Source organism: Spinacia oleracea, chromosome 6, assembly GCF_020520425.1.
Source record: "Spinacia oleracea cultivar Varoflay chromosome 6, BTI_SOV_V1, whole genome shotgun sequence".
NCBI classification, from domain to species: Eukaryota; Viridiplantae; Streptophyta; class Magnoliopsida; order Caryophyllales; family Amaranthaceae; genus Spinacia; species Spinacia oleracea.
The window spans coordinates 83158995-83186134 of NC_079492.1; the positions used below are offsets into that span (position 1 = coordinate 83158995).

At 40.7% G+C, this 27140-nt stretch overlaps 1 protein-coding gene across 1 annotated transcript; it reads right to left on the reverse strand.

Moving 5' to 3' along the window:
• Nucleotides 1-1326: 1326 nt before the first annotated feature.
• LOC130463315 (uncharacterized) lies at nt 1327-26869 on the reverse strand. The gene is made up of 4 exons (XM_056832410.1): nt 26545-26869; nt 3238-3574; nt 2210-2318; nt 1327-1595 (listed from the first exon to the last, which is right to left on the reverse strand). The coding sequence occupies exons 1-4, from the start codon at nt 26867-26869 to the stop codon at nt 1485-1487; spliced, it is 882 nt and encodes a 293-aa protein (XP_056688388.1). The 3' UTR covers nt 1327-1484.
• Between the last annotated feature and the right edge of the window lie 271 nt (nt 26870-27140).

Sequence of the window (27140 nt, forward strand, 5' to 3'; positions counted from 1 at the left end):
TATAGGCTTACACCACGTCATTATTTTAAGTCTAGGCCACCTCCTTGTATTCTTACACGGGTTATAATTAGAAAGATTAATGAAAGTTTGAGTCTAAATCACAACTTCCAATTAAAGCCCAGAAATTGGAATCTGAAAAGAAGCAAAAAATTATTTTCGATGTAATTCTTTCGTTAAAATTCAATAAGGTAAAAACAACATTTTGAATCTACGCTATTTGCACATTTTAAGAAACGACTAAACACGCTTGCAAAGTAAGACAATTTAAAGGTCCACCCTAGGCCAACAAAAATTATAGGTCCACTCTAGGCCTACTAAAATTAAAGGTCCACTATAGGCCTACCAAACGAGGCTCACTCAGTCTCGCCTCGTGACTCAAAGACCACAACCATGTACCTTTTAGCCCAAATTGATTAAAGGATTTATGTTGAGGGGAGAAATCCCGAGCAAAAAGAAAAAAATAGAAAGAGAAAAGGGAGAGCGAAAAGAGCGAGCCATGAAATACTTAGCCCGTACCTCCCAAAGTGCGAAATTTACCTAAGTAAAAGAAGGAAAAGAATTGAGTCAACCAATCCAAATCATAAAGTTCTACGATGTCTACCCTTTCCAATCCTTATGTTCTTAGACGCCTTCGCTCTGAGGTCCCTGTTCAGCTCATTTAACCAATCCATGTTCTCATTGCCATAACCCAAGAAACCATTACCTCAACTCTTGTTTTAGAACTTGTTATCAACCGCAAACCACGCACAGCCATTGACACGTGCGTCATGCCCATCATTTTCAAAGTCCAAACCTACTCTTACACCACCATTAGCATAATGACCATATAACTGGTTTGGATACGTCTTGTTGATATACCCTTGAGCCGTCCCTATGCTACTCGTTGGCCTTGATTGATGCACTAGTAGAAAAAACCCTTATTGCAGCGGGCTTTTAGACCCCTGTTGCAGCGTACATCGTATGCTGCAACTGGGGGGCCTGCAACAAGTCTGAACTTGTTGCAGCGTACAATGTTCGCTGCAAAAAGTACTTTTTTGCAGCGTACATATGCATGTACTCTGCAACAAGTGTCAAAATTTTGGCAAAAATAGTGACTTGTTGCAGCGTACAAAGAAGTGTACGCTGCAAAAAACTCCACTTGTTGCTGCGTACATCTATTTGTACGCTGCAACAAGTCTGAAAATTTGCCAAAATTTAGACCCTTGTTGCAGCGTACACATATATATGTACGCTGCAACAAAGCACTTTTGGCGGGAAAATTCTAATTTTGTTTAGGGACTTTGCACCAAATATAGAAACCTGTCATAACAATAATAGAATATCACAACCTGTATAACAAATATATAAACAATAACTGTAGTTTTGTATATATTCCAAAACCAAAGTGCACGTACTAATACATTTAAATATATGTACGTTCCAATTTCAACGTACGCATACATTTTAATACAAAATATTGTTCTATAACATCTAAGCCAACTCGATCAAACGCGCTCAGGCCAATAATAAATACTTTCTGGTAAAAAACTTAGCCCATTGCTCACGAACCACATCAATTTCCTCACTAGCATAAGGCGCATTCCTGTAGTATAGACCTTCAAAAACAAAAATTTGATGGGAGCATTAGATTAAATGTCATTTTAGTCTAAATATGACCTATAACGACCAAACAAGCCTTAAATTTGCATAAGTAGATCGGAATGAGTGTTAGAAAGTTAAAAATATTCATATTAAACATACAATAAGTATAAAATGAGTCCTTAGGTTCTTTAGTTCAAAGTTGGGAGCGAAAATGCTTCATTTTAGCCTAAATATGACCTATAACGACCAAACAAGTCTCAAATGTGCATAATAGATCGGATTGAGTCTTGAAAAGTTAAAAATAATCATATGAATCATGTAATAAGTTTGAAATAAGTTTTTAAGTTCGTTAGATCAAAGTTGGGAGCGAAAATGTCATTTTAGCCTAAATATGACCTATAACGGCCAAAGAAGTCTCGAATGTGCATAAATAGATTGGAGTAAGTCTTGGAAAGTTAAAACTAATCATATAAAACATTTAATATGTTTAAAATGAGTCCTAAGGTTCTTTATTTCATATTTGGGAGCAAAAAAGCCTCATTTTAGCCTAATATGACCTATAACGACCAAACAAGCCTTATAGCAATTCAAAAATTGAAGAGACCATAAAGGAAGCAAAGGTTGTTACCAGGATGGCAGGTTTCCCTGTAACTAGTAGTTCAGTAAAAGTCATCGATCCAGCCCTCGAAACAATAAGATCTGCAGCTCCATATCCCATGTCCATAGAACGCAAAAACCTTATAAAAAACGAAAATTATGTTCAGATCATGTACGGGAAAAAAAGAACAATCAGATGGACTTTACTGATCCTAAAGATGATAGTAAAATGTTTTGAGACACACACGCAAGCATATATATATATATCTGAAACAGACAAAAGAGGTTTACGGATAATGATTTCGTGTTCAAAATCAACACAAAAAGTCAAGTACAAAATTAACAGTTGAAGCAGGCCTATAAACCAAAGAAAAGATTTGGATCAACAACATTGACTTCCAGGAACAGAATTGGGTACTGAATAAAAGATAAAACATATACTCCCTTCATTCTATAACATAGGGGATTATCACACATTTTGATGAGGCCCATGTGATAAGGAGAGGAAGGGTGACAACTGACAACCACAAACCCTAAAAGGAATGTGACAATCATTTTATTTCAAAACAGCTAAAAAGGCCATTGTTAAAATTAATCAAGTATTCAAGAGCTGAGGGAATAAACTTGCTTCTGGGATAGGTTATTCTCTAGTCACCACTTATTAGTTATTATATGAATTTCTTTACAGGATAACAGTGAATTGGAACACGAGCAAAGATGCTCTAACCTAACGTAACAATGACTTATTATCTATGGTGAAGATAGGACACTTGTGGTACAGCAGTGCCAAAATATCCTCTCCAAGGAACCAAAATCTTATGCATTTGGTGTACAAGCTTGGCATGTAGCCTGCGGATTTATCTTGACAAATTGTAATTTGTAAATCAACATAGGCTAGGATTATCTATAGTTATATGAAGCAATTGAAGAGGAGTAAAACTACTCAGCTAGTTAGCAACTTAGTATAGTATGACAATAGCTTTCTCATAAATAAACATCAATGGAACATTGGAACAGCTATAATGGTGAGTTAAAATGGAATGGGAATCGAAAACTCACGGTGCCAATACCAATCGAGGATGGTTTCGAACAAGGCTCTCCATCTCATTGAATGATTCAACACCAGTCTCCCAAATTATATGCAAATTTGGCCGCTGCTCCAACATCTGAAAATAAATATTGAATAGAGCAATGTTCATAGAATTAGCCCCAAAGGATCCCCCAAGCACCAGCAGCACCACCGCCTCCGATTCTGATACCTTAGCCAACCTAGGGAAAAAATACGTCCTTGCCACGGCTTTTGACACAAACTTCTTTATTAACAACTTAACCGGATTCCCACTCACCACAATCTTCTTCTTTTCAGTAGGAAACCGGTCAACGGATGAATTATAAGCTACCAAAAAAAATCAAACCCTAACAATCAATATCGGAAAAAAATGTATTAATTAAAACAAAAAATAAGAATAATTTATGTAATCAAACCCTAAAAATACGAAATTGGGGGAAAAATCAAGAATTGACTGAAAGCAAACCCTAAAAATACGAAATTAGGGAAAAACAAACACAAAAAGTTGGAAAACTATACCTCCTCAAACAGATTCGCGCAAGAGAGAGTAAGAGATCGAAATACTTGGGACTGTGACGGCGAGAACAGAACGCGATGGGGGAGATGAGGCGAGAACACAGACCCACCGGCGAAGACAGCGACGCAGGGCCGAGCAACGCTTGAGTTCGACGGCTGCTGAGTTCGACGGCGGCTGAGTTCGACGGCTGAGTTCGAAGGCCGGATGCTTGGAGAGAAGGAGTTGAGAGAGCGCTGGAAAATAAAATTTTGAGATATTTTGTTAAGTGAAAAAGCTATTGACGAAATAACGTTATTGCAGCAAAATATTTTGAAACGCGGACTTGTTGCAGGGGGCAATAGCATGTACGCTGCGATAAAGTCGGGTTGTTGCTGCGGGCTTTTATTTTGTACGCTGCAACAAACACATTTGCTGCGAACATTTAAAATGTACGTTGCGATAACCCTTTAAAGGGTTTGACCCGCGTTGACCGACTGGTTGTTGAAGCGTATTTATACATGTACGCTGCAACAAGGGGGCTGCAACAGGGGTTTTTTCTACTAGTGATGTAAACTCATGACACTAGTTCAAGGCTGCAAATTGTGAGCCCTAGCAAATATAATCCTCATGCTTGACCAATACCTATACAAATTATCCTATCTCATTCAACCCATCTTTCAAACCGTCTTGGGTCACGAATAAAAAAGAAAACAAATGAATAGTACAAAAAATAATAAATAATAAAAAAGGAAATTTGCAAAGAGCCTCTAAAGTTATTCTAAAAAGAAAAAGAAGCATTTAGCGCACCAAAAAAGATCCGCCCAGAAAACATTTTCAGCGCCCACCGCTGGGCGCCGAAATCTTTAGCGCCCCAGCCTGGGTGCTGAATCTCCCTGCTTGCTAAATTTTGTCCAGAAGTGCTCGTCATTTTATCCGCACATGCACGGAAAAATAGCGAACACTTGGAGGGGTACAGCACGTATTCAGATATACGTACCACCAAAAAATATACATGTACTCAAAAAATAAAACAAATAAACAAAATTTTGGCCTACGGCAAAGCAGCAGAGGGACATAATAATAAACTTCACTTATTCTACCGTTTCAAATAATATGTTTCCACCTCAGAACTTACTTGTTTAAAATCGGCATTCTTAGAAACCATTTTCTAGGCTAAGAACTACGCAAGACCTGATTCCAAATTAAATCTATTTAAGGCGGATACGTAGGCAATCCATGATTCGGTCCAAACAATTTGCAAAAATATTAAAGCCTATAGAAAAACAAGAATAAAAAATAGAAGTCCCTTATTGAAATTTAATTACTTGCAATCCGAGTCGAATGAAAAGTTTAAATCAAAGAAAGAATCCAAGTCGTTAAGATGCCAAAATGAGCACACATCGAAAAATAATAAAGGGCACGTACCCTTGCCAGAAGGAGCACTCACACTCCTAGGCACTTAGCCAAGACTCTAATGATCGCTTTGCCTCAATTGAATGGGGGCTACCGCAAGCGCCCATGACCTCTAAAAGTGCTCGACTTGACCCTCCCTAAAGCGAACTAACTCACTTAAAGACTTTCTTTCACAACTAGACATAGTCGTTCGCTTAAAGACCTTCTTTCACTAGACACAGTCATAATCGCCAACAAGTAGTAAAGGCAGCAAGCTTGCAATAAAGAGGATTGTTCTACGGCATCGCCCCATCGTTCCTTCGAACTCAGGGTATCCGTTCGTGGTAATTCAAATGCTTGCGAATCTCCTTTTAAAAAAAAAAAAATCAGACATTGTCAATAGGACTCGGCACTTAACCAAGGCTCACCCTACTCAGACATATGACACGGGCATCTAAGATCAAAATCTAAAAACATCGTTAATGGGAAGACATAATAGCAACTGGGGGCTAAAAAATTGAAATGAAAGAGCTAGGGAAAGAACTAAGTATACCTTGACCTTTTGTACAGACATACACCAAGTAAATCTAAGTCAATTTGAAAACGGTTTATATTCCCGCAATTCTGGAAAAGATGGCCCTAAAAAGCCCAAAGCACGTGCCGCACGGGCACAAGTAATATCTTGACGCCTGCACCCTGGCTTCCAGCAAATCCTTAGACAGCATTCCAAAAATCGTAACAGTATTTTGATTCACTCATGTAATCCTGTACGAACCCTTCTATAAGTCAAACTTACTTAGGACACTTCGGATTGTACACAGTAGGACTCGGATTTTAAGTAATTTTCAAATGATTTTTAAAGACTTCCTCGAACATAATAAAGTGTCGTTGGTTTAAGCTTAGTATGCGTCTATCTCAACGTTGCAAGTGAGTCAAAAGATTTTTTATGGGTAAAGAAAGGCACCTAGCTTTTGGTCAAGGCACACTTCGACATGTGACTACCTTGACCATGGCAATGTCGCACAATACGACATTTACAAGAGAAGTAGCAGATCACTACTCGAACGTACCTCGCACTAAACGAGTCTAGTTCAAACTATTCATGATCCGTGTCACCATGAATGCATAAAAAGCGTATGCAAAGCATTATAGCACCAAGCCAATCCCGTAGATACAATTGGGGCTTGAGAAAAGCACTCTAAAAATGCTCGAAATGACGATTTTATCGCAAATTCTCGACGCTAATGCTATACATACATCATAGGGGCACGATCCTAAGGTCTAATCATGTAAAACGAACCTTAGAATGGCTACAACCCCTCCCAAATTCTAAGCGCTACTTAGAATATATAAAGTCACCCCACTAACAAGGGTAACTGAAAATCGCGAGTCACCAAAACTCCGATCAAACTACTGCACCTAACGCTCGCCCTATAAGCGCCCGTTACACAGCCTACCTCGTTCCAAAGCAAAAGCGAAAGAAAAAAAATCAAGGATAAGAACCGAGAAATCCTTTTTCAACGCCTAGAGCTGGGCGCCGATATCTTTAACGCCCCAGCCTGGGCGCTGAATCTTTCTGCTAGCCAAGTTTTGCCCAGATATAAAAATAAGAAAGAAACACCTATGAATCCTCGCATCGAACGAAGTAATAAGCCGTGCAAACCCACGCAGAAGGTGCTACACTTGTTCGAGCACCTTAACGAGGCGTGATGAAATATTCCAATGCAAAAAATAATAATGATACCCCAATACCTGGAAAAATGTTCTAATACACGCCGTTAGGCCATACAAGCCTACGTCGCACCATAAGTTCAACCGTCCCGCGGTACAAGTCTAAAAAAGGAGTAAGGCATATTACACTAATGCGGGCACGACCAAAGAGCATGTGTAAAAGAGGCAAAGACTACTTATCGCCCAAATTCAAAATGCAAGCCACACGACTTCTACATTAAGGATTAAAGGTAGCAAAATATTACCTATCACGAAAGGGATAGCTCGCACCTACACGAGCGGAACCCCAAGGCATCTTTTTCGAAAGAAACTACAAAAATCGTACGCCAAAAGGAAGCATCCCAACATGCATACTTGGGGGCTCCAAGCTACGAAACAACAATAGGAAAATAAAAAAAAAATCTCTCGAAGCAAATGTTTGAACAATCGAAAGGGTACGATGTTTGAGCCCACTTCATGAATGGGCCTGAACCCTATCATGCTTCTAAGCAAACTATTCAAAATCAGTCATTGCTCAAAAAAAAATGATTCAAGCAAACTGATTAACGGACCGCACACAACGGCCATTCTATGATCGCTCGTTCGCACATACATATCATCATTCTAAGTATTGAACAATCAGGAACGCGTTCAAAAGAAAAAATATACAACAACAACAGCGGTCAAAGTCTTACGCCTCAAGGTATGTTCCTCGGGCCATATAGACTCGCCCAACTGTTGCAATAACTGTACGCCTTAAAGAGCAACAGTTCCTTAAAATAATCGCCCCAAAGCGACAAGCACTGTAGTCCACCAATCGGCTACGGCTTCTCAAGAAAATCATCACGTTCTAAAAATAAAGAAAAAACAAAAGAGAGGAGAATACATAGAACTTCCAAGTGAAATAAACGAATGAACAAGAGGCCGACTGTGTCATCAAAAGACCAGCCCAAACAACACTTTCAACGCCCCACCTAGGCGTGAATTATTTCAACGCCCAGGCCTGGGCGCCGAAAATGAACCCATGCTCAAAAAAAAAGGGGCCCTAACTTCTATTGAGCCCTGCCGCATCCATTTGACTCGAAAATTGCCAATTTCCTTACTGAAAGTTGCACCTCACGACTTTGTCAAGAGTAGCACACCACTACGAAGATCGCTCGCACTTACGAGCACGATCCCAAACACAATCAAGGACATTACAAAATGCGTATCCCCAAAGAACCTCTTTGACAAGAACTGACCGCCAAGCACGAGTACTTGATGGCTCGAAAGAAAAAATATATCTCAAAAAAAAAGGGTATGCAAAGTTAAAACAATGTTCCCAGACTACGTTGTACAAAGTCCCGTGTTTGGATGTTTCAAAAAATAAAACCGGTTTACGACCTCAAGACAAAGGTCGCCATTGACACTTATACATAGTCCCCTAATCAAGGACCCATGTAGTGGCAAAATTGAGCCAAAAAGACTAGCTCAAAACCATGAAAAGGTGATGACCACGAGACTATGGTCCATCTAAACAACATTGTCAACTCACATTCAGGTTGCAACTAAATCCGAGCATCCCTTGGAAGAATTCGCTCCTATAAGAATGAATAAAAAGAAATTCTCAAAAGAAATCACAAGAAAAAAAATGAAATAGGGACTTGCCCACCTCAATCGGGCAAGATCGCGGCACACGAATCCCAAATCGAAAAGAGGAATTCAGGTTCGCTCACCTCCAGCGAGCGGGGCGTCCACCCTTAGCGGACAGGGCTCGCCCACCTTCAGCGGGTGGGGTCTGCGTCACTAGCCGGGCAGGTCCTCAGTTTTCGAAAAATAAAGTCTTCAAATTTAAAATAGGCTCGCCATCTTCAGCCGGCGGGGTCTACGTCACAAATCACGTAGGTCCTTATTTTCAAAAAAGCACAAACAAATTTCAAAATAGATTCGTCCACTTCTATCGGACGGGGAGTCCACCCTTAGCGGACAGGATCGCCATCTTTAGCCGGCGGGGTCTACGTCACAAACCGCATAGGTCCTTATTTTCAAATTTCAAAAACAGATTCGTCCACTTCTATCGGACGGGGTGTCCACCCTTAGCGGACAGGTTCGCCATCTTTAGCCGGCGGGGTCTACGTCACAAACCGCGTAGGTCCTTATTTTCAAATTTCAAAAACAGATTCGTCCACTTCTATCGGACGGGGTGTCCACCCTTAGCGCACAGGCTCGCCATCTTTAGCCGGCGTGGTCTGCGTCACTAACCACGCAGGTCCTTAGTCGCTGCAGCGATAACTTTTTTTGATTTTCCCTTTTTCCAAAAATTAAAAGGATTGGTTTTCCGTTTTTCCAAAAATGAACGATGTGCTGGATTTTTCTTCGTTTTACGTCCCATAAAAACAAGGGGGTTTTCTCGTTTAGCTAGCCCTGAAAATGAGAATCTTTAAAAATATTTTTACCTCGTGGTTGGGCTAGGCCAGGCCCAATTACACTTTATAGCTTTGATTTCGAAAACATCTGTAGCTACTCCCAATGACAAAGTGAGGGAGTTTTTACACTTCCTTAGATCCTTCCAATGACAAAGTGAGGAAGTTTCTATACTATCCGTTGACAAATCCCAATGACACGTGAGGGATATGTCGACATTTCAAGTGATGACCCTTAAGTCAAATGTTATCACTCGGGGGCTCGTGAGACCCTCGCAAAACAGGTCACATACACCATGGCTTGTGTGACGCACTCCGTCTAATACTTTGACCATCGTCTCATCCCGAGACTCAGTCAAAGTGGGGGCTAACTGTAGACACCTACTTTTGTCCCCATTCCCGAAAGGGAAAGGTTCGATGATGAAAGCGTAAATCTCCACTTGACAACGCATCTCCTATAAAATAACGAATCTCAATTCCCCTTTTCATTTCACCCGAAACCTGCTAAAAATAGTAACTGCCGTAAAGGGTAGCTTCTAAAAGTGGCAAGTCATAAAAGATAGAAACCTGTCAGAATTAGGTGTTGCACTCCAACATAAATCCTAAATGAGATAGAAAACTGCAAGAATCCTATTCCTAATATGATTCGAAAATAAGCGTTACGTGTTAATTAAAATCCTAACGAGCCTAGAGTTCGTAACGGGCCCAGACGCATTCCGTCATGAAATTGATACGCACTAAAAGACTCGATTAAGTCTCAAACACTCCGGATTCTAGGAATCTGAATCTGACAAAGAAACGGCCCAAACAGCAATTTCAACGCCCAGCCCTGGGCGCTAAAATTTCCTGGATCCTATTTCCAACGCCCATAGCTGGGCGCCGAAATCTTTGACGCCCAGCCCTGGGCGCTGAAAATACCTGGGACGTGTTTTTTTCCTAATTCTTTGTGGATTAGAACTCTGCAATTCTATCTTTCCACGAACTCTTCCCTATAAATACAGCCCCAAATTCGACGTGAAAAGAACACACACAACACAATTATATTCTGAGTATTGACTCCAACCCTTAGCCTAAGCCTCACGCTGCGAAATTGTTCACGCGTTCTGTTGCAATCGATCCATAAATCGAACATAACGTATCCTGTCCCATAATTGAGATTCGTTAAATAAAAAGGAGAAATAGCAAAGTCAAAGTGGTTAGTTTTCTGAGAACCGTGACGCACCTCTCAAGGGTGCGTCGTAATGTGCCCCTCCTCGATGATTTAATTTCTTTCCTCGCCCTTTTTATGAACTGTTAAACTAACTAAATCTGATTGTTCTATCACGCCTAACAAATATAATATTTTTGGGAAATCGGATTATCATGCTAGGTCCCTTAATACTATTTAAATCAGATAATCACCATCGGTCTAGTATTATATGTTGCATATTGTCAAAATCAACTCAGATAAGTTTAATAGTTAACGCATGTCCCTTCAATTATTTATGCTGAGCTAGTAAGGATAACCTGCCTCTGGAGTTATCGACGAGCGAAGTACTCCTCTCGGTAGTTACAGTTCCCCGAACCCTCAATCTCTACCTTGCGGGTGTATGTTGAGAGATCCCCACACCAGGGATCACAAGGGAACCTACGGCCGTCGTGGTCAAACATAATTGCACTCCCTTTATGTCACGATAACCGGGTTTTGTCAGTTTTTCTCATTGTCGTTAAAAACTGAATGGCGACTCCTATATTACTAGTCAATTAGGTGTAAACTCACAGGAAATCCAATTACACTTGATTGAATAAAAAGAATCGTCACACCCACGAGGGACGAGGTCACGCATTAGCCTCGTGCTTTTTCGACCCCCTCACAGCCACAGAAATGTGAGATCCGAATCACCAGTTTTAGCCTTTTTGGTATTTATGTTATAAATGTGTTTCTTGGTATCTAGCACATAAAGACCGTTTTCTTGTTGTGCTGAACCATAGAACATTCCATTCAAAGAAAAAGAACAACTATTGTCTTTAAATTGAAAACTAAAACCTTTTGAATCCAAACTTGAAACGGAAATGATGTTTCTGGTGATACTAGGAACATAGTAACAGTTTTCTAGTTCCAAAACAAACCCACTAGGCAAAGAAATAAAATAAGATCCTACGGCTAATGCAGCAATCCGTGCTCCATTTCCCACGCGTAGATCCATCTCGCCATTACCAAGCTTTCTACTTCTCCTTAGTCCCTGCGAATGGGAACATAAGTGTGAGCCACAACCAGTATCTAATACCCAAGAAGTAGAATTAGCAAGATTACAATGTATAACATACATACCTGAAGGAGAAGCAACGTTTCCGTACTTCTTCTCTTCCATTAGTTTGGGGCAATCTCGCTTGTAATGACCAATTTCATTACAATTGAAGCATTGCGATGTAGATGGAGAAGGATCCTCTTCATCTTCTTCTTGGATGGCGCCACTTGCCTTCCTGAAGTAGATGGAGATGCACCCTTGCTTTGGATCTTCCCCGGAACCTTTTTCTTGATTTTCTTACTCTTTACTTTTAGCAATGCTTGCTTATCACTTACAAAGTCCAATTAGTACTGATGAAGCAAGTAAATTAGTTCACTAAGAGTATTCTCCCTTTTCTTGGAGAAATAGAGTAGTTTGAATTTCTTATAACCAGGGTGAAGAGAATTCAAAAGTATTCCCGCAGCTGCAGAATCTGGGAATGGATCACCAAGTAACTCAAGCCGGTTGAGAAGCCCAACCATTTTCTTTGTATGAGTTCAGATTGGCGTCCGTTCTGTCATTTCAAGATCAATGACCCTTTCCCTTGCTTTTTGTCTTTCGACGTCAAAGCAACAACCCAGTGGAGCATTAAGCTTTAGATCCTCAAATGAATTTACCAATTCAAAAACATTTTGGTCGACATGTTGACCACCATGTTGGAATCTACCACGACATATATCCCTAAAATGCCTTAGGAGTGCCCATGGTTCGTATGCAACGAACCTTGCACTCCAATCATTGGGGATAGAGCCAAGAATAAGATCCATCACTAGGGACATGTGGTTCGCCCACGCACAGTGCTTTTCTGGAGTCATATCCTTTGAGTAATAGCTGGGGATCGGATGGTCAACTACATATTCAATGTTGTTCCACCTGACGACTTGCCGAAGCTTCCTCTCCCAATCAAGAAAGTTTGATAGGTTCAATTTTACATCCAGAATTTCAATTACTTTGAGTTTTGTTTTGATCGCGGCCATTTTGATTACTACAATCGAAAAGAATTTGCAATAAATAACCATTCATACAATTCAATAACTTTGAAATAAAAGCAAAACATGCAATCATTAAAGCTATTAAAACATTTCATTCATGCAAAAAGCAAAAAACATGGTCCAAAATGAATGAAACGATTCTAAGACCCCAAAAGTCCTAAATCCTTAAGCAGCTTTAGCATGTCTTAAGTAGTTTAAGATTTTAGGTAAGCAAAACCTATTGCTAGTAATCTCCAAATTACTCTTGGTTAATAAATTAATGCCATAATTTATCCCATTGTCACAACTTAATGCCATTGTTGTTTGAGTTGTAACCACAATCAACGTGCTCCTTTAGGACGCCTTACCACCTAAGTCAACTAAAATAGCACCTCGCTTTAGCGTAAACCTACTATCTTAGATCCCTAGATTTTTGTAAGTGTTGATTTGGAAGGCAATTTTAAACTCAATATTACTTGGACCTAGTTGTTTCTATGTTGGTTCGATTATTTAGTAAACTTAAAACTAATCGATTCATATGAAACAACCTGTTCATGCAAAGCATACATACATTCATACATTCACGTATAATATATATATATATATATATATATATATATATATATATATATATTAAATTGCATAAAGAAATGGTGATCTAGTATGGCCCAAAACTTCTTGTCTTGAAGCATCCAATCTTCATCACCTCCTTGTTCGCTTGGCATCGTCTTGAATCTTCGTTCAAATGCTAACTTAAAGTTCTAAACTTAGAAATACTTGAAAATAATAAACTTACATCAAAATTTCCATGGTACGCAGACCATATTTAAAACTTTACATTCAAAGATAGAACGGTACGCAGACCGTATTTAACTATCCTAAATTGGCCATACTAGTCACTTGGAGTACCTGCATTACATAAAATATATATTCTATGCATTCACCCATTCGTGTGCTAAAACGAATGGCCCATGTTAATATGCAAGTATTTACGTGAATTAATTAAAATTCACGTTCACATAAACGCGTCCTAAAAGATTAATCAATTTCCAAATTATTAACCCTTAGACTTTATTCTAATTAAAATTGAATTTAATTAAAATAATGCGACCTACGAAAATAATTAAAAATAATTATTTCATTTTAATTTCATTTAGTGGCTCCCACTCAAACCAATAATTATTCCGGATAATTAATTATGAAATATTAAATTAAAACTCGCGGCCCGGCCCAAGCAAATAAAATATTAAATTAAATATCCAGTTAGCCCAAATTAATGCAAATATACGAAGCCCAACGAAATAAACAAGTCCGATCACGTAGTTGGGCTAGACTTGTGCCCAGCCCTATGCCTTGCGTGTGGCCCAAGAGGTGCACGAGGAAGGCTCGCACACCCCCAGGCCCTTCGCGCGCGCGCGTCCTCGCAGCACCGCTGCCCCTGCGTTGCGTGTTGTGCGTTCGTGTGTGCTGGACGTCGCATGTCTCGCGCCTTGCTTCGTCGCAGCCCCCCCGCAAGCGTCCCGCCTGCCCCTTTCCTCGCCCAACGCGCACGAGGCACGCAGCACGCTTGCTGCTGCCCGTGTCGCTGCGGCTCGGCCTTCGTGATACAGACCAACTCAACTAAAATTAAATTAAATTTCACGAACTTGTATTAATTTTATTTTTGAAAAAGTTACGATTTTTATTTTTGAAAAACAACGATTTTTAACGATTTAATAAACTTTAACGACAATCCAATTTCGTAAAATATTAAATCAAAGGCTAACATTATTCAAATTTTTTTATGAACGAACGAATCAACATTAAAATTTGAACTTTTAATTCATAAAATCCGAAGCTTTAAATCGCTCTTTAACATTTAAATTTCAGATTTTTAATAATTTGGTTTAAGTGGGATTAAAATTAACGAAACCATTCAAAATTTTAATCCAATAATTTTTAAAATTAGCCACTGACCCATGAAATCATATGCCCTTTCCCAATTAACCGAATTATTAAACCAAAATTAATTAAAATTCAATTAGGGTTTCAAATTTTACGAATTGGGGAAAGGCAAACTTGGGTTTATACTTATCGGAATAATCTGAAATTTTTACCATAGATCAAGAATATACCCGGAAAAATTGTATCAAATTTTCAAGAAATTTCGAGTAGTTTAGGTTGGCCTTTTAATTGAATTACTAATCGACACTTTTAATTTTTAATGAAAAGTTAACAAAAACGCCCAAAAAAGACACTTCGAGGCCTGTTTTTGCAATTTCGTTCTCATGAGTTGATCTTAGAAAATCCTTTTCAATCAAATTAGGGTTTTAAAACTCGAAAAAACGAACATTTTTTATTTCGGACCTGATTATTACGCAATTCATCCAATAATTCGTAAAAATTCCGAAAAATCAACAAAAATTCCAAATTTTCAGACAGATGCAAAAACAATAATAATCATGCTAATTCATGCTTTGAATACATAAGGCTCATGATACCACTGTAGGGGAATACAGTTAAACATAATAACATGTGCGGAAACAATCCCCAAGGCCCGGAAACATGTATAAAGCACAGATTAAGCAAAATTTACATAACCTTACTAACCGACCAAGCCATGAGGCAAGGCCGGCTAGCAAGCCCGCACGCCAAACACACGGACACGCACAGCCAGTGGGCCGTGGGCCGCGCTGCTGTTGTGTCGTGGTCTCGGCCCGCAAGCACGCGCACAGCTCCGCGCCACAAGGGCCTCGCTGCTACTGCGTTTGCTTTGCTTGCTCCCCTAGTCGTGCGCGCGCCCATGGGCCTTGAGTGCTTCGTGCACTCGGCTCGTGGGCCGCTCCTCGTATTCGCGATTAAATATATTTCCAATATATTATTTATCGTTTCGTATACGACGAATCACCGTCGTATGATACGATTTATTCTTCTCGCCTAGCTTACGAATATTCGCGATACGATATCGTATAATACGTTTCCAACTTAAATCCCGAAAGGCTATTAAATGAATTTCCGATTCATTTAATCCGTTGATCTGTTACGTGTCATTGGTGTGACCTTGTAGGTTCAGTCAAGAGTAAGCTGTGAGTTTGTGAGGGGGTCGAAAAAGCACGAGGCTAATGCGTGACCTCGTCCCTCGTGGGTGTGACGCTTCTTTTTGTCAAATCAAGTGTAATTGGATTTCCTGTGAGTTTACACCCAATTGTAGTAATATAGGAGTCGACATTCAGTTTTTAACGACAATGAGAAAAACTGACAAAACCCGGTTATCGTGACATAAAGGGAATGCAATTATGTTTGACCACGACGGCCGTAGGTTCCCTTGTGATCCCTGGTGGTGGGGATCGCTCAACGTACACCCGCAGGGTAGAGATTGAGGGTTCGGGGGACTGTAACTACCGAGAGGAGTACTCGCTCTTCGATAACTCCAGAGGCAGGATATCCTTACTAGCTCAGCATATATAATTGAAGGGACATGCGTTAATTATTAAACTAATCTGAGTTGATTTTAATAATATGCAACATATAGTACTAGATCGAACGCGATTATCTGATTTAGATTGTTTTAAGGGACCTAGCATGATAATCCAATTTCCAAAAAAATATCATATTTATTAAGCGTGATCGAACAATCAGATTTTAGTTAGTTTAACAGTTCATAAAAGTGCGAGGAAAGCAATTAAACCATGGAAAAGGGACACATTATGACGCACCCTTGAGAGGTGTGTCACGGTTCTCACAAAACTAACCACTTTGACTTTGCTATTTCTCCTTGTATTTAACGAATCTCAAGTTATGGGACAGGATACGTTCTGTTCGATTTATGGATCGATTGCGACAGAACGCGTGATCAGTTTTGCAGCGTGAGGCTTAGGCTTAGGGGTTTAGAGTCAATACTCAGAATAATAATTGTGTGTTGTGTCCTTTTCACGTCGAACTTAAGGCCCTATTTATAGAAAAGAGTTCGTGGAAAGATAGAATTGCAGAACTCTAATCCACGAGGAATAAGGAAAAAACACGTACCAGGTATTTTCAGCGCCCAGAGTCAGGGGTTGAAAATAGGGTCTGGGCTGTTTTTCTTAGTCAGATTCGGATTCCTAGAATCCGGAGTATTTGAGATTTAATTGAGTCTTTTAGTGCGTATTAACCTTGTGACGGGATGCGTCTGGGCCTGTTACGAACTCTAGGCTCGTTAGGATTTTAATTAATACGTGACTCTTACTTTCGAACCATATTAGGAATAGGATTCTCTCGCAATTTCTATCTCATTTAGGATTTATGTTGGAGTGCAACACCTAATTCTGACAGGTTTCTATCTTTTATGACTTGCCACTTTTAACAACTACCCATTACGGCAGTTACTATTTTTAGCAGGTTTCCATAAATAGCAGGTTTCTATAAATAGCAGGTTTCGGGTGAAATGAAAAGGGGTAATGAGATTCGTTATTTTATAGGAGATGCGTTGTCAAGTGGAGATTTATGTTTTCATCATCGAACCTTTCCCTTTCGGGAATGGGGACAAAAGTAGGTGTCTACAGTTAGCCCCCACTTTGACTGAGTCTCGGGATGAGACGATGGTCAAAGTACTGGGCGGAGTGCGCCACACAAGCCATGGTGTATGTGACCTGTTTTGCGAGGGTCTCACGTGCCCCCGAGTGATAACATTTGACTTAAGGGTCATCACTTGAAATGTCGACATATCCCTCACGTGTCATTGGGATTTGTCAACGGATAGTATAGAATACTCTCTCACTTTGTCATTAGAAGTATCTAAAGAGGCGTAGAAACTCCCTCACTTTTTCATTGGGAGTAGCTACAGATGTTTTCGAAATCAAAGCTATAAAGTGTAATTGGGCCTGGCCAAGCCCAACCACGAGGTAAAAATGTTTTTAAAGATTCTCATTTTCAGGGTTAGCTAAACGAGAAAAACCCCCTTGTTTTTATGGGACGTAAAACGAAGGAAAATCCAGCACATCGTTCGTTTTTGGAAAAACGGAAAACCAATCCTTTAATTTTTGGAAAAAGGTAAAACCGATCACATCGTTCTTTTTTGGAAAAACGGAAAACCAATCCTTTAATTTTTGGAAAAAAGGGAAAACCAATCACATCGTTCTTTTTTGGAAAAACGGAAAACCAATCCTTTAATTTTTGGAAAAAGGGAAAACCGATCCTTTAATTTTTGGAAAAAGGGAAAACCGATAAAGGTTATCGCTGCAGCGACTAAGGACCTGCGCGGTTAGTGACGCAGACCCCGCCGGCTAAAGATGGCGAGCCTGTCCGCTAAGGGTGGACACCCCGTCCGATAGAAGTGGACGAATCTGTTTTTGAAATTTGAAGATAAGGACCTACGCGGCTTGTGACGTAGACCCCGCCGGCTAAAGATGGCGAACCTGTCCGCTAAGGGTGGACACCCCGTCCGATAGAAGTGGACGAATCTATTTATGAAATTTGAAAATAAGGACCTACGCGGCTTGTGACGCAGACCCCGCCGGCTGAAGATGGCGAGCCTGTTTTATTTTGAACTTTGAAAATTTCATTTTTGGAAAACTGAGGACCTGCGCGGCTAGTGACGCAGACCCCGCCCGCTGAAGGTGGGCGAGCCCTGTCCGCTAAGGGTGGACATCCCTGAATTCGTTTTTTCCTTGATTTGGAACCTGCGTGGTTCGCGGCGCGATCTTGCTTGATTGAGGTGGGCAAGTCTCTATTTCTTGTTTATTGTGATTTCTTTTTTTTGAGAATTTCTTTTGTTCCTTCTTGCAAGAGCGAATTCTTCCGAGGGATGCTCGGATTTAGTTGTAACCTGAATGTGGGTTGGCAACGTGCTTAGACGGACCATTGTCTTGTGGTCATCTTCCTTCATGGTTTTGAGCTAGTCCTTACGCCTCAATTTTTCCACTACCTGGGTCCTTGATTGGGGGACCATGTATAAGTATCAACGGCGACCTTTGTCTTGAGGTCGTAAATCGGTTCTTTTTCTTTTGAGATTATCCAAACACGGGACTTTGTACAGCGTAGTTTGGGAATATTGTTTTAACTTTGCATACCTTTTTTTTGAGATATATTTTTCTTCTTTCGAGCCACCAAGTACTCGTGCTTGGCGGTCAGTTCTTGTCAAAGAGGTTCTTTGGGGATACGCATTTTGTAATGTCCTTGATTGTATTTGGGATCGTGCTCGTAAGTGCGAGCGATCTTCGTAGTGGTGTGCTACTCTTGACAAAGTCGTTAGGTGCAACTTTCGGCAATTTTCAAGTCGAATGAATATGGCAGGGCCCAATAGAAGTTAGGGCCTTTTTTGAGCCTGGGTTCATTTACGGCGCCCAGGCCTGGGCGTTGAAATAATTCACGCCCAGGTGGGGCGTTGAAAGTGTTGTCTGGGCTGGTCTTTTGATGACACAGTTGGCCTCTTGTTCATTCGTTTATTTCACTTGGAAGTTCTATGTATTCTCTTTTCTTTTGTTTTTTTTTTCTTTATTTTAGAACGTGATGATTTTCTTGAGAAGCCGTAGCCGATTGGTGGACTACGGTGCTTGTCGCTTTGGGGCGATTATTTTAAGGAACTGTTGCTCTTTAAGGCGTACAGTTATTGCAACAGTTGGGCGAGTCTATATGGCCCGAGGAACATACCTTGAGGCGTAAGACTTTGATCGCTCTTGTATATATTTTTTTTCTTTTGAATGCGTTCGTGAATGATGATATGTATGTGCGAACGAGTGTTCATAGAATGGCCTTTGTGTGCGGTCCATTAATCAGTTTGCTTGAATTTTTTTTGAGCAATGACTGATTTTGAATAGTTTGCTTAGAAGCTTGGTAGGGTTCAGGCCTATTCATGAAGTGGGCTCAAACATCGTGCCCTTCCGATTGTTCAAACATATGTTTCGAGATTTTTTATTTTTATTTTGCTATGGTCGTTTCGTAGCTTGGAGCCCCCAAGTATGCATGTTGGGATGCTTCCTTTTGGCGTACGAATTTTGTAGGTTCCTTCGAGAAAGGTGCCTTGGGGTTTCGCTCGTGTAGGTGCGAGCTATCCCTTCCGTGGTAGGTAATATTTTGCTACCTTTAATCCTTAATGTAGAAGTCGTGTGGCTTGCATTTTGAATTTGGGGGATAAGTAGTTTTTTGCCTCTTTTACACATGCTCTTGGTCGTGCCTACATTAGTGCAGTATGCCTTACTCTCCTTTTTTAGACTTGTACCGTGGGATGGTTGAACTCATGGTGCGATGTAGGCTTGTGTGGCCTAACCGCATGTATTAGAACATTTCTCCAGGTGTTGGGATATAACATTATTATTTTTTGCATTGGAGTACTTCATCACGCCTCGTTCAGGTGTTTGAACAAGTGTAGCACCTTTTGCGTGGGCTTGCATGGTTTATTACTTCGTTCGATGCGAGGATTCATAGGTGTTTCTTTCTTATTTTTATATGTGGGCAAAACTTGGCTAGCAGAAAGATTCAGCGCCCAGGCTGGGGCGTTAAAGATATCGGCGCCCAGCTCTGGGCGTTGAAAATGATTTCTGGGTATATTTTGACAGTTCTTATCCTTGATTTTTCTTTCGCTTTGGCTATGGAACGAGGTAGATTGTGTAACAGCGCTTGTAGGGCGAGCGTTATGTGCAGTAGTTTGATCGGAGTTTTGGTGACTCGTTATTTTCAGTTACCCTTGTTAGTGGGGTGACTTTATATATTCTAAGTAACGCTTAGAATTTGGGAGGGGTTGTAGTCATTCTAAAGTTCGTTTTACACGATTAAAGCTTAGGATTGTGCCCCTATGACGTGTGTATAGCACTAGCGTCGAGAATTTTGCGATAAAATCGTCATTTCGAGCATTTTTAGAGTGTTTTTCTCAAGCCCCCAATTGTAGCTACGGGATTGGCTTGGTGCTATAATGCTTTGCATACGTCTTTATGCATTCATGGTGACATGGATCATGAATAGTTTGAACCAGACTCGTACGTTCGAGTAGTGACCTGCTACTTCTCTTGTAAATGTCGTATTATGAGACATCGCCATGGTCAAGGTAGTAACATGTGGAAGCGTGCCTTGACGAAAAGTTACGTGCCTTTCTTTACCCATAATCATATTTAGAAATCTTTTTGACTCACTTGCAATATCCAGATAAACACATATTTAGCTTAAACCAACGACACTTTATTATGTTCGAAAAAGTCTTTGAAAATTATTTGAAACTTATTAAAAATCCGAGTCCTACTGTGTACAATCAAAGGTGTCCTAGGCAAGTTGACTTATAGAAGGGTTCGTACAGGATCACATGAGTGAATCAAAATACTATTACGATTTTTGGAATGCTGGCTAAGGATTTGCTGGAAGCCAGGGTGCAGGCGTCAAGATATTACTTGTGCCCGTTTGGCATATGCTTTAGGCTTTTAGGGCCATCTTTTCCTGAATTGTGGGAACATAAACCATTTTCAAATTGACTTAGATTTACTTGGTGTATGTCTGTACAAAAGGTCAAGGTATATTTAGTTCTTTCCCTAGCTCTTTCATTTCAATTTTTAGCCCCCAGTTGCTTGTTATGTCTTCCCATTAATGATGCTTTCAGATTTTGATTTTAGATGCCCGTGTCATATGTCCGAGTAGGGTGAGCCTTGGTTAAGTGCCAAGTCCTATTGACAATGCCTAATTTTTTTCAAAGGAGATTCGCAAGCATTTGAATTACCATGAACGGGTGCCCTAAGTCTGCAGGAACGTTGGGGCGATGGCGTAGAACAATCCTCTTTATTGCAAGCTTACTGCCTTTACTACTTGTTGGCGATTATGACTGTGTCTAGTGGTGAAAGAAGGTCTTTAAGCGAACGACTATGTCTAGTGGTGAAAGAAAGTCTTTAAGTGAGTTAGTTCGCTTTTAGGGAGGGTCAAGTCGAGTACTTTAGAGGTCATAGACGCTTGCGCTAGCCCCCATTCAATTGAGGAAAAGCGATCTTTTGAGTCTTGACTAAGTGCCTAGGAGTGTGAGTGCTCCTTCTGGCGAGGGTACGTGCCCTTATTATTTTTCGATGTGTGCTTGTTAATTTTGGCATCTTGATGACTTGGATTCTTTCTTTGACTTAAATTTTTCTTTCGACTTGGATTGCAAGTAATTAAATTTCAATAAGGGACTCTATTTCTTGTTCTTGTTTTTCTATAGGCTTTAATATTTTTGCAAATTGGTTGGACCGAATCATGGATTGCCTACGTATCCGCCTTAAATAGATTTAATTTGGAATCATGTCTTGCGTAGTTCTTAGCCAGAAAATGGTTTCTTAGAATGCCGAATTCGATAAGTATGTTCTGAGATGGAAGCATATTATTTGAAACGGTAGAATAAGTGAAGTTTATTATTATTTTAATCTACTGCCTTGTCGTAAGCCAAAAAAAAAATTTATATATTTTTTTGAGTACATGTATTTTTTTGGTGGTACGTATATCTGAATACGTATTGTACCCCCCAAGTGTTCGTTATTTTTCCGTGCATGTGCGGATAAAATGACGAGCACTCTGGACAAAATTTGGCAAGCAGAGAGATTCAGCGCCCAGGCTTGGGCGTTAAAGATTTCGGCGCCCGGATGTGGTGCGCTAAATGCTTCTGTTTAGACGAACTTTTAAAGGCACTTTGCAAAGTTTCTTTTGTATTATTTACATTTTTTTTTATTTTACGTTGAGCGTAGATTGTACTCTTCATTTGTCTCTTTTTTATTGTATAGGTAAGCACGAGGATTATGTCTTCTAGGACTCACAATTTTCAGCCTCAAGCTAGTGTCATGAGTTTACATCAACCAAGGCCAATGAGTAGCATGAGGACGGCTCAAGGGTATATAAACAGGATGTATCCACACAAGTTATACAGTCATTATGCTAATGGTGGCGTAAGAACAGGTTTGGGCTTTGGAAATAATGGGTATGACGCACGTGTCAATGGCCGTGCGTGGTTTGCGGTTGACAACAAGTTCGAGAACAAGAGTCGAGGTAATGGTTTCTTGGATTATTGCGATGAGAACATGGATGGGTTAAATGAGCTGAACAGAGGCCCCAGAGCGAAGGCGTCTAAGAACATAAGGACTGGAAAGGGTAGACATCGTAGAACTTTATGTAGCCTTTTTATTTAGGCTAAAAGGTAGATGGTTTTGGTCTTTGAGTCACGAGGCGAGACTGAGTGAGCCTTGTTTGGTAGGCCTATAGTGGACCTTTAGCTTTAATAGGCCTAGGGTGGACCTTTTAATTGTCTTACTTTGCAAGCGTATTTAGTCGTTTCTTAAAGTGTGCAAATAGCGTAGATTCGAAACCTTGTTTTTACCTTATTGAAATTTAACAAAAGAATTGCATCGAAAATAACTTTTTTTTGCTTCTTTTCAGATTCTAGTTTCTGGGATTTAATTGGAAGTTGTGATTTAGACTCGAACTTCCATTAATCTTTCTGATTATAACCCGGGTATGAATATAAGGAGGTGGCCTAGACTCAAAATAATGACATGGCGTAAGCCTATAATACTTGACCAAGCAACTCTCAGACTTAGGCTAATTGGACAATAACTTTCGTTGGTTGACACTTTAGATTTTAACCCTTGGGTGTTCATTTGTCATGCGCCATTTTGCTTTAATGTTGGCAAGGTAGTTAGTTGGGGAGATTGAATTTTTATTTTTGCAAGACTAGAATCATTAGTGCGGCTTCCCTCTTAGTGTGTATTGCTTTACCCCAATGGTAGCCTTATGGTATGCCGATTTGGGTATTTTCATGGTTGGTCATGTTGCATTCATGGAAAATCTTTTAGTCCGTACTTAGTAGTATTTCAAGGAGCGAGTGACTCGAGAGGACTATGATAGTCGTGACCCAATGTGATTATAAGCCTTGGGGCCATTAATTTTTTCTTTGCCAATGGTGTTAACACCTTAGGTTCACTTTGGGGGTTGTGCGACTATGGGGGAATGATTTCCAGAACGTGACCGTTCCCATTTTGCAAATACTATAATATATTCTTTTTATTGGTGAGAGAGAGTATCGAGGCCGTGGATTCCTAGCAAGGGATGACAATTACATATGGGTGCTTATTGATTTAAATGTTAGGAAGGGAGACTCAATATGGTTTAACCTTTTAACTTGCAGAACGACACCAAATATTAGGACCGATTCTATGGATAAGACAACTAAGACTTAGGATTTAGATTGTACTTCGGCATAACCTAGTCTAGACTCAGATTTATTTATTTTTTATTCGAACATTATTTTTCCTTGAAAACTCCATTTGAACATTATTTTTTTGAATACTTTGCCCATGTGACATTCAAGGTCGTTTAATTAGCATGCTCGGTTTTGGTGCCGAGCATTGTCGTCGTAGGAGGCCTAACAACGACACAAAGAGTTATTTATTTTTATTTTTTAGTCGCTTTTAGAATCGAGTACCTTTTCATACGCCCTCGCAGCAATTTTTTTTTTGAAAAGTTTTTTTTTTGCTACATATTTTCTTCACGCGCGTGGGCACCGAGGCTGCTGTGCCTGACCAAAAGGCCAGGCAGCAACTTCAGCGCCCAGGGTAGGGCGTGAGAAATTCCGGCGCCCAGCCAGGGGCGTTGAAAATGCGTCCCTGCCTGGTTCTCGTTTTCTGTTTGCGTCTACTTTTGTTTATGCGACTTCGATTTTGCGTGCTTGCCTAATAACGTCCTTTACGCGTTGTGCAGCGTTTGTGGTATTTGTTACAGGCCATCCCGAGCGTCGCTTATTTTTGTGGCGATCGTTCGGGTTTACGGAACACGTGTTTCGGTATAACTCTTTGGCAAATTGGTTTATGAATGTTTGGGCAATTTTTAAGGTGGTTGGTTTTTCTAGGAAAGTTTGTCACACACAATCATATATTTCGCTACACATAACTAACATTCCATCATGAGGCAATAATAATATGTCACGTAGTTTATGATAGGCTTCTATGGGTAGTTATTTGCGCCTGGCTTGGTACCGCTTCTATCGTAGATCCAACACATGCCCCGGTCGAGGTAGTGTCTTCAGCAGACGAATTTCTCTCAAGAGGCCAACCCGCAAGTGCAAGCCAAGGGGGCATGCAGGGGAGAGGGACCTAATGGGAGAGCGATTGGGTTTGGGACGGGTGTACTACTAGAGAAAGTGCCGAGTGGACAACATTCGAAGCGTATGCACCCCCCGGTTGGCGATGGGTATCCTTAGTCCCAACTCCCGAGATGAAACACCAAAGGAGCCAAGATTCGTTATGCGGTTCTGCCCGTTCACAGTAATATGCTGATTTTCAGGTCGTCCCAACTTGATTGGGAAATAACCGCGGGGTAGGATCGTTTCACCCTTCGGCTATTTTGATTACCTACAAGCACGAGTATTTCCTTCACTATCGCCAGTGGAGTCGCCACTGTGAGGGGGTCGAAAAAGCACGAGGCTAATGCGTGACCTCGTCCCTCGTGGGTGTGACGCTTCTTTTTGTCAAATCAAGTGTAATTGGATTTCCTGTGAGTTTACACCCCATTGACTAGTAATATAGGAGTCGCCATTCAGTTTTTAACGACAATGAGAAAAACTGACAAAACCCGGTTATCGTGACATAAAGGGAGTGCAATTATGTTTGACCACGACGGCCGTAGGTTCCCTTGTGATCCCTGGTGGTGGGGATCGCTCAACGTACACCCGCAGGGTAGAGATTGAGGGTTCGGGGGACTGTAACTACCGAGAGGAGTACTCACTCTTCGATAACTCCAGAGGCAGGATATCCTTACTAGCTCAGCATAAATAATTGAAGGGACATGCGTTAATTATTAAACTAATCTGAGTTGATTTTAATAATATGCAACATATAGTACTAGATCGAACGCGATTATCTGATTTAGATTGTTTTAAGGGACCTAGCATGATAATCCAATTTCCCAAAAATATCATATTTATTAAGCGTGATCGAACAATGAGATTTTAGTTAGTTTAACAGTTCATAAAAGTGCGAGGAAAGCAATTAAACCATGGAAAAGGGACACATTACGACGCACCCTTGAGAGGTGTGTCACGGTTCCTAGAAAACTAACCACTTTGACTTTGCTATTTCTCCTTTTATTTAACGAATCTCAAGTTATGGGACAGGATACGTTCTGTTCGATTTATGGATCGATTGCGACAGAACGCGTGATCAGTTTTGCAGCGTGAGGCTTAGGCTTAGGGGTTTAGAGTCAATACTCAGAATAATAATTGTGTGTTGTGTGCTTTTCACGTCGAACTTAAGGCCCTATTTATAGAAAAGAGTTCGTGGAAAGATAGAATTGCAGAACTCTAATCCACGAGGAATTAGGAAAAAACACGTACGAGGTATTTTCAGCGCCCAGGCCTGGGCGCCGAAGATTTCGGCGTCCAGAACCAGGCGTTGAAAATAGGGTCTGGGCTGTTTTTCTTAGTCAGATTCGGATTCGTAGAATCCGGAGTATTTGAGATTTAATTGAGTCCTTTAGTGCGTATTAACCTTGTGACGGGATGCGTCTGGGCCCGTTACGAACTCTAGGCTCGTTAGGATTTTAATTAATACGTGACTCTTACTTTCGAATCATATTAGGAATAGGATTCTCTCGCAATTTCTATCTCATTTAGGATTTATGTTGGAGTGCAACACCTAATTCTGACAGGTTTCTATCTTTTATGACTTGCCACTTTTAACAACTACCCATTACGGCAGTTACTATTTTTAGCAGGTTTCCATAAATAGCAGGTTTCTATAAATAGCAGGTTTCGGGTGAAATGAAAAGGGGTAATGAGATTCGTTATTTTATAAGAGATGCGTTGTCAAGTGGAGATTTATGTTTTCATCATCGAACCTTTCCCTTTCGGGAATGGGGACAAAAGTAGGTGTCTACAGAGTTCAATATCCATTAGAACTCACTGATCGGAAGCATTGCTCCAGCTAGCTGTTCTGATCACTTGATCTCACTGAATTAATTGTTCGCAATTAATCTGAACCTTTGGTATTAGACTTAATGCACCTTGGGTGAAGCACATATTTCCTTCACCATCCCTGGGGAGAGCGAGAGGAAGGGGCAATAACTACAAGTCGGAGGAAAGCAGGAAAAGAAGGAGTGATGCCGCTCAAAGCACACTTGGCAATAAATCCAAAAATGTTTGCCCAAGAGTTAAGTGTCAGCTGAGCAAGGCCAATATCATACCCCTCCAGGACGTCCATCACAAAGGGATGCAAAGGAACTCTAAGACCCAATCTAAAAGCAGCAGTATAGACAGCAACCTCTCCCTGAGAAAGTTGGTCCACAGAATTATGGTGTCGAGGGCTCTTAAGACTAAAGCCTGGGGGCAGAAGCAGAAAACGCTCAAAGTCACGTCCCTGCTCTCTCAGATACCTCAGCCATTTCATGCTGGGAAAGATGTCAGAAGGAAACAAATCGACATCTTCTCTCCCCCGGACCATAGGAGGAAGGTTTTTTGCAAACTCCTCGTCAGAAGAACTAGAGGAGTCATCTTCAAAATCCTCGCGCGGAATGCGAGGACGGCAAGCCACGCTTTTCCTTCTCCTAGAAGAATGTGCCGCTCTTACGGCCCCGTCTCCTGAATAACGAGAGGAGCTGACTCCACTCCTATCTCCTTGAGACGTGTTCGAAAAAGGAACCTCGTCCCTCTCTCGTGGTGCTGGCCTTGCACCTACATTGGTTGTTTGCCTAATTCGAGCCATGCCGTCCTGC

Coding starts and splice junctions, on each gene's coding strand:
- LOC130463315 (XM_056832410.1), bottom strand. CDS start 26,869: ATGGTCCGGGGGAGAGAAGATGTCGATTTGTTTCCTTCTGACATCTTT. Junction 3,575..26,544: donor TTTTGGATTTATTGCCAAGT/GTGCTTTGAGCG, acceptor TTTTTTTGGTAG/CTTATAATTCATCCGTTGAC. Junction 1,596..2,209: donor CAGGGAAACCTGCCATCCTG/GTAACAACCTTT, acceptor TTGTTTTTGAAG/GTCTATACTACAGGAATGCG.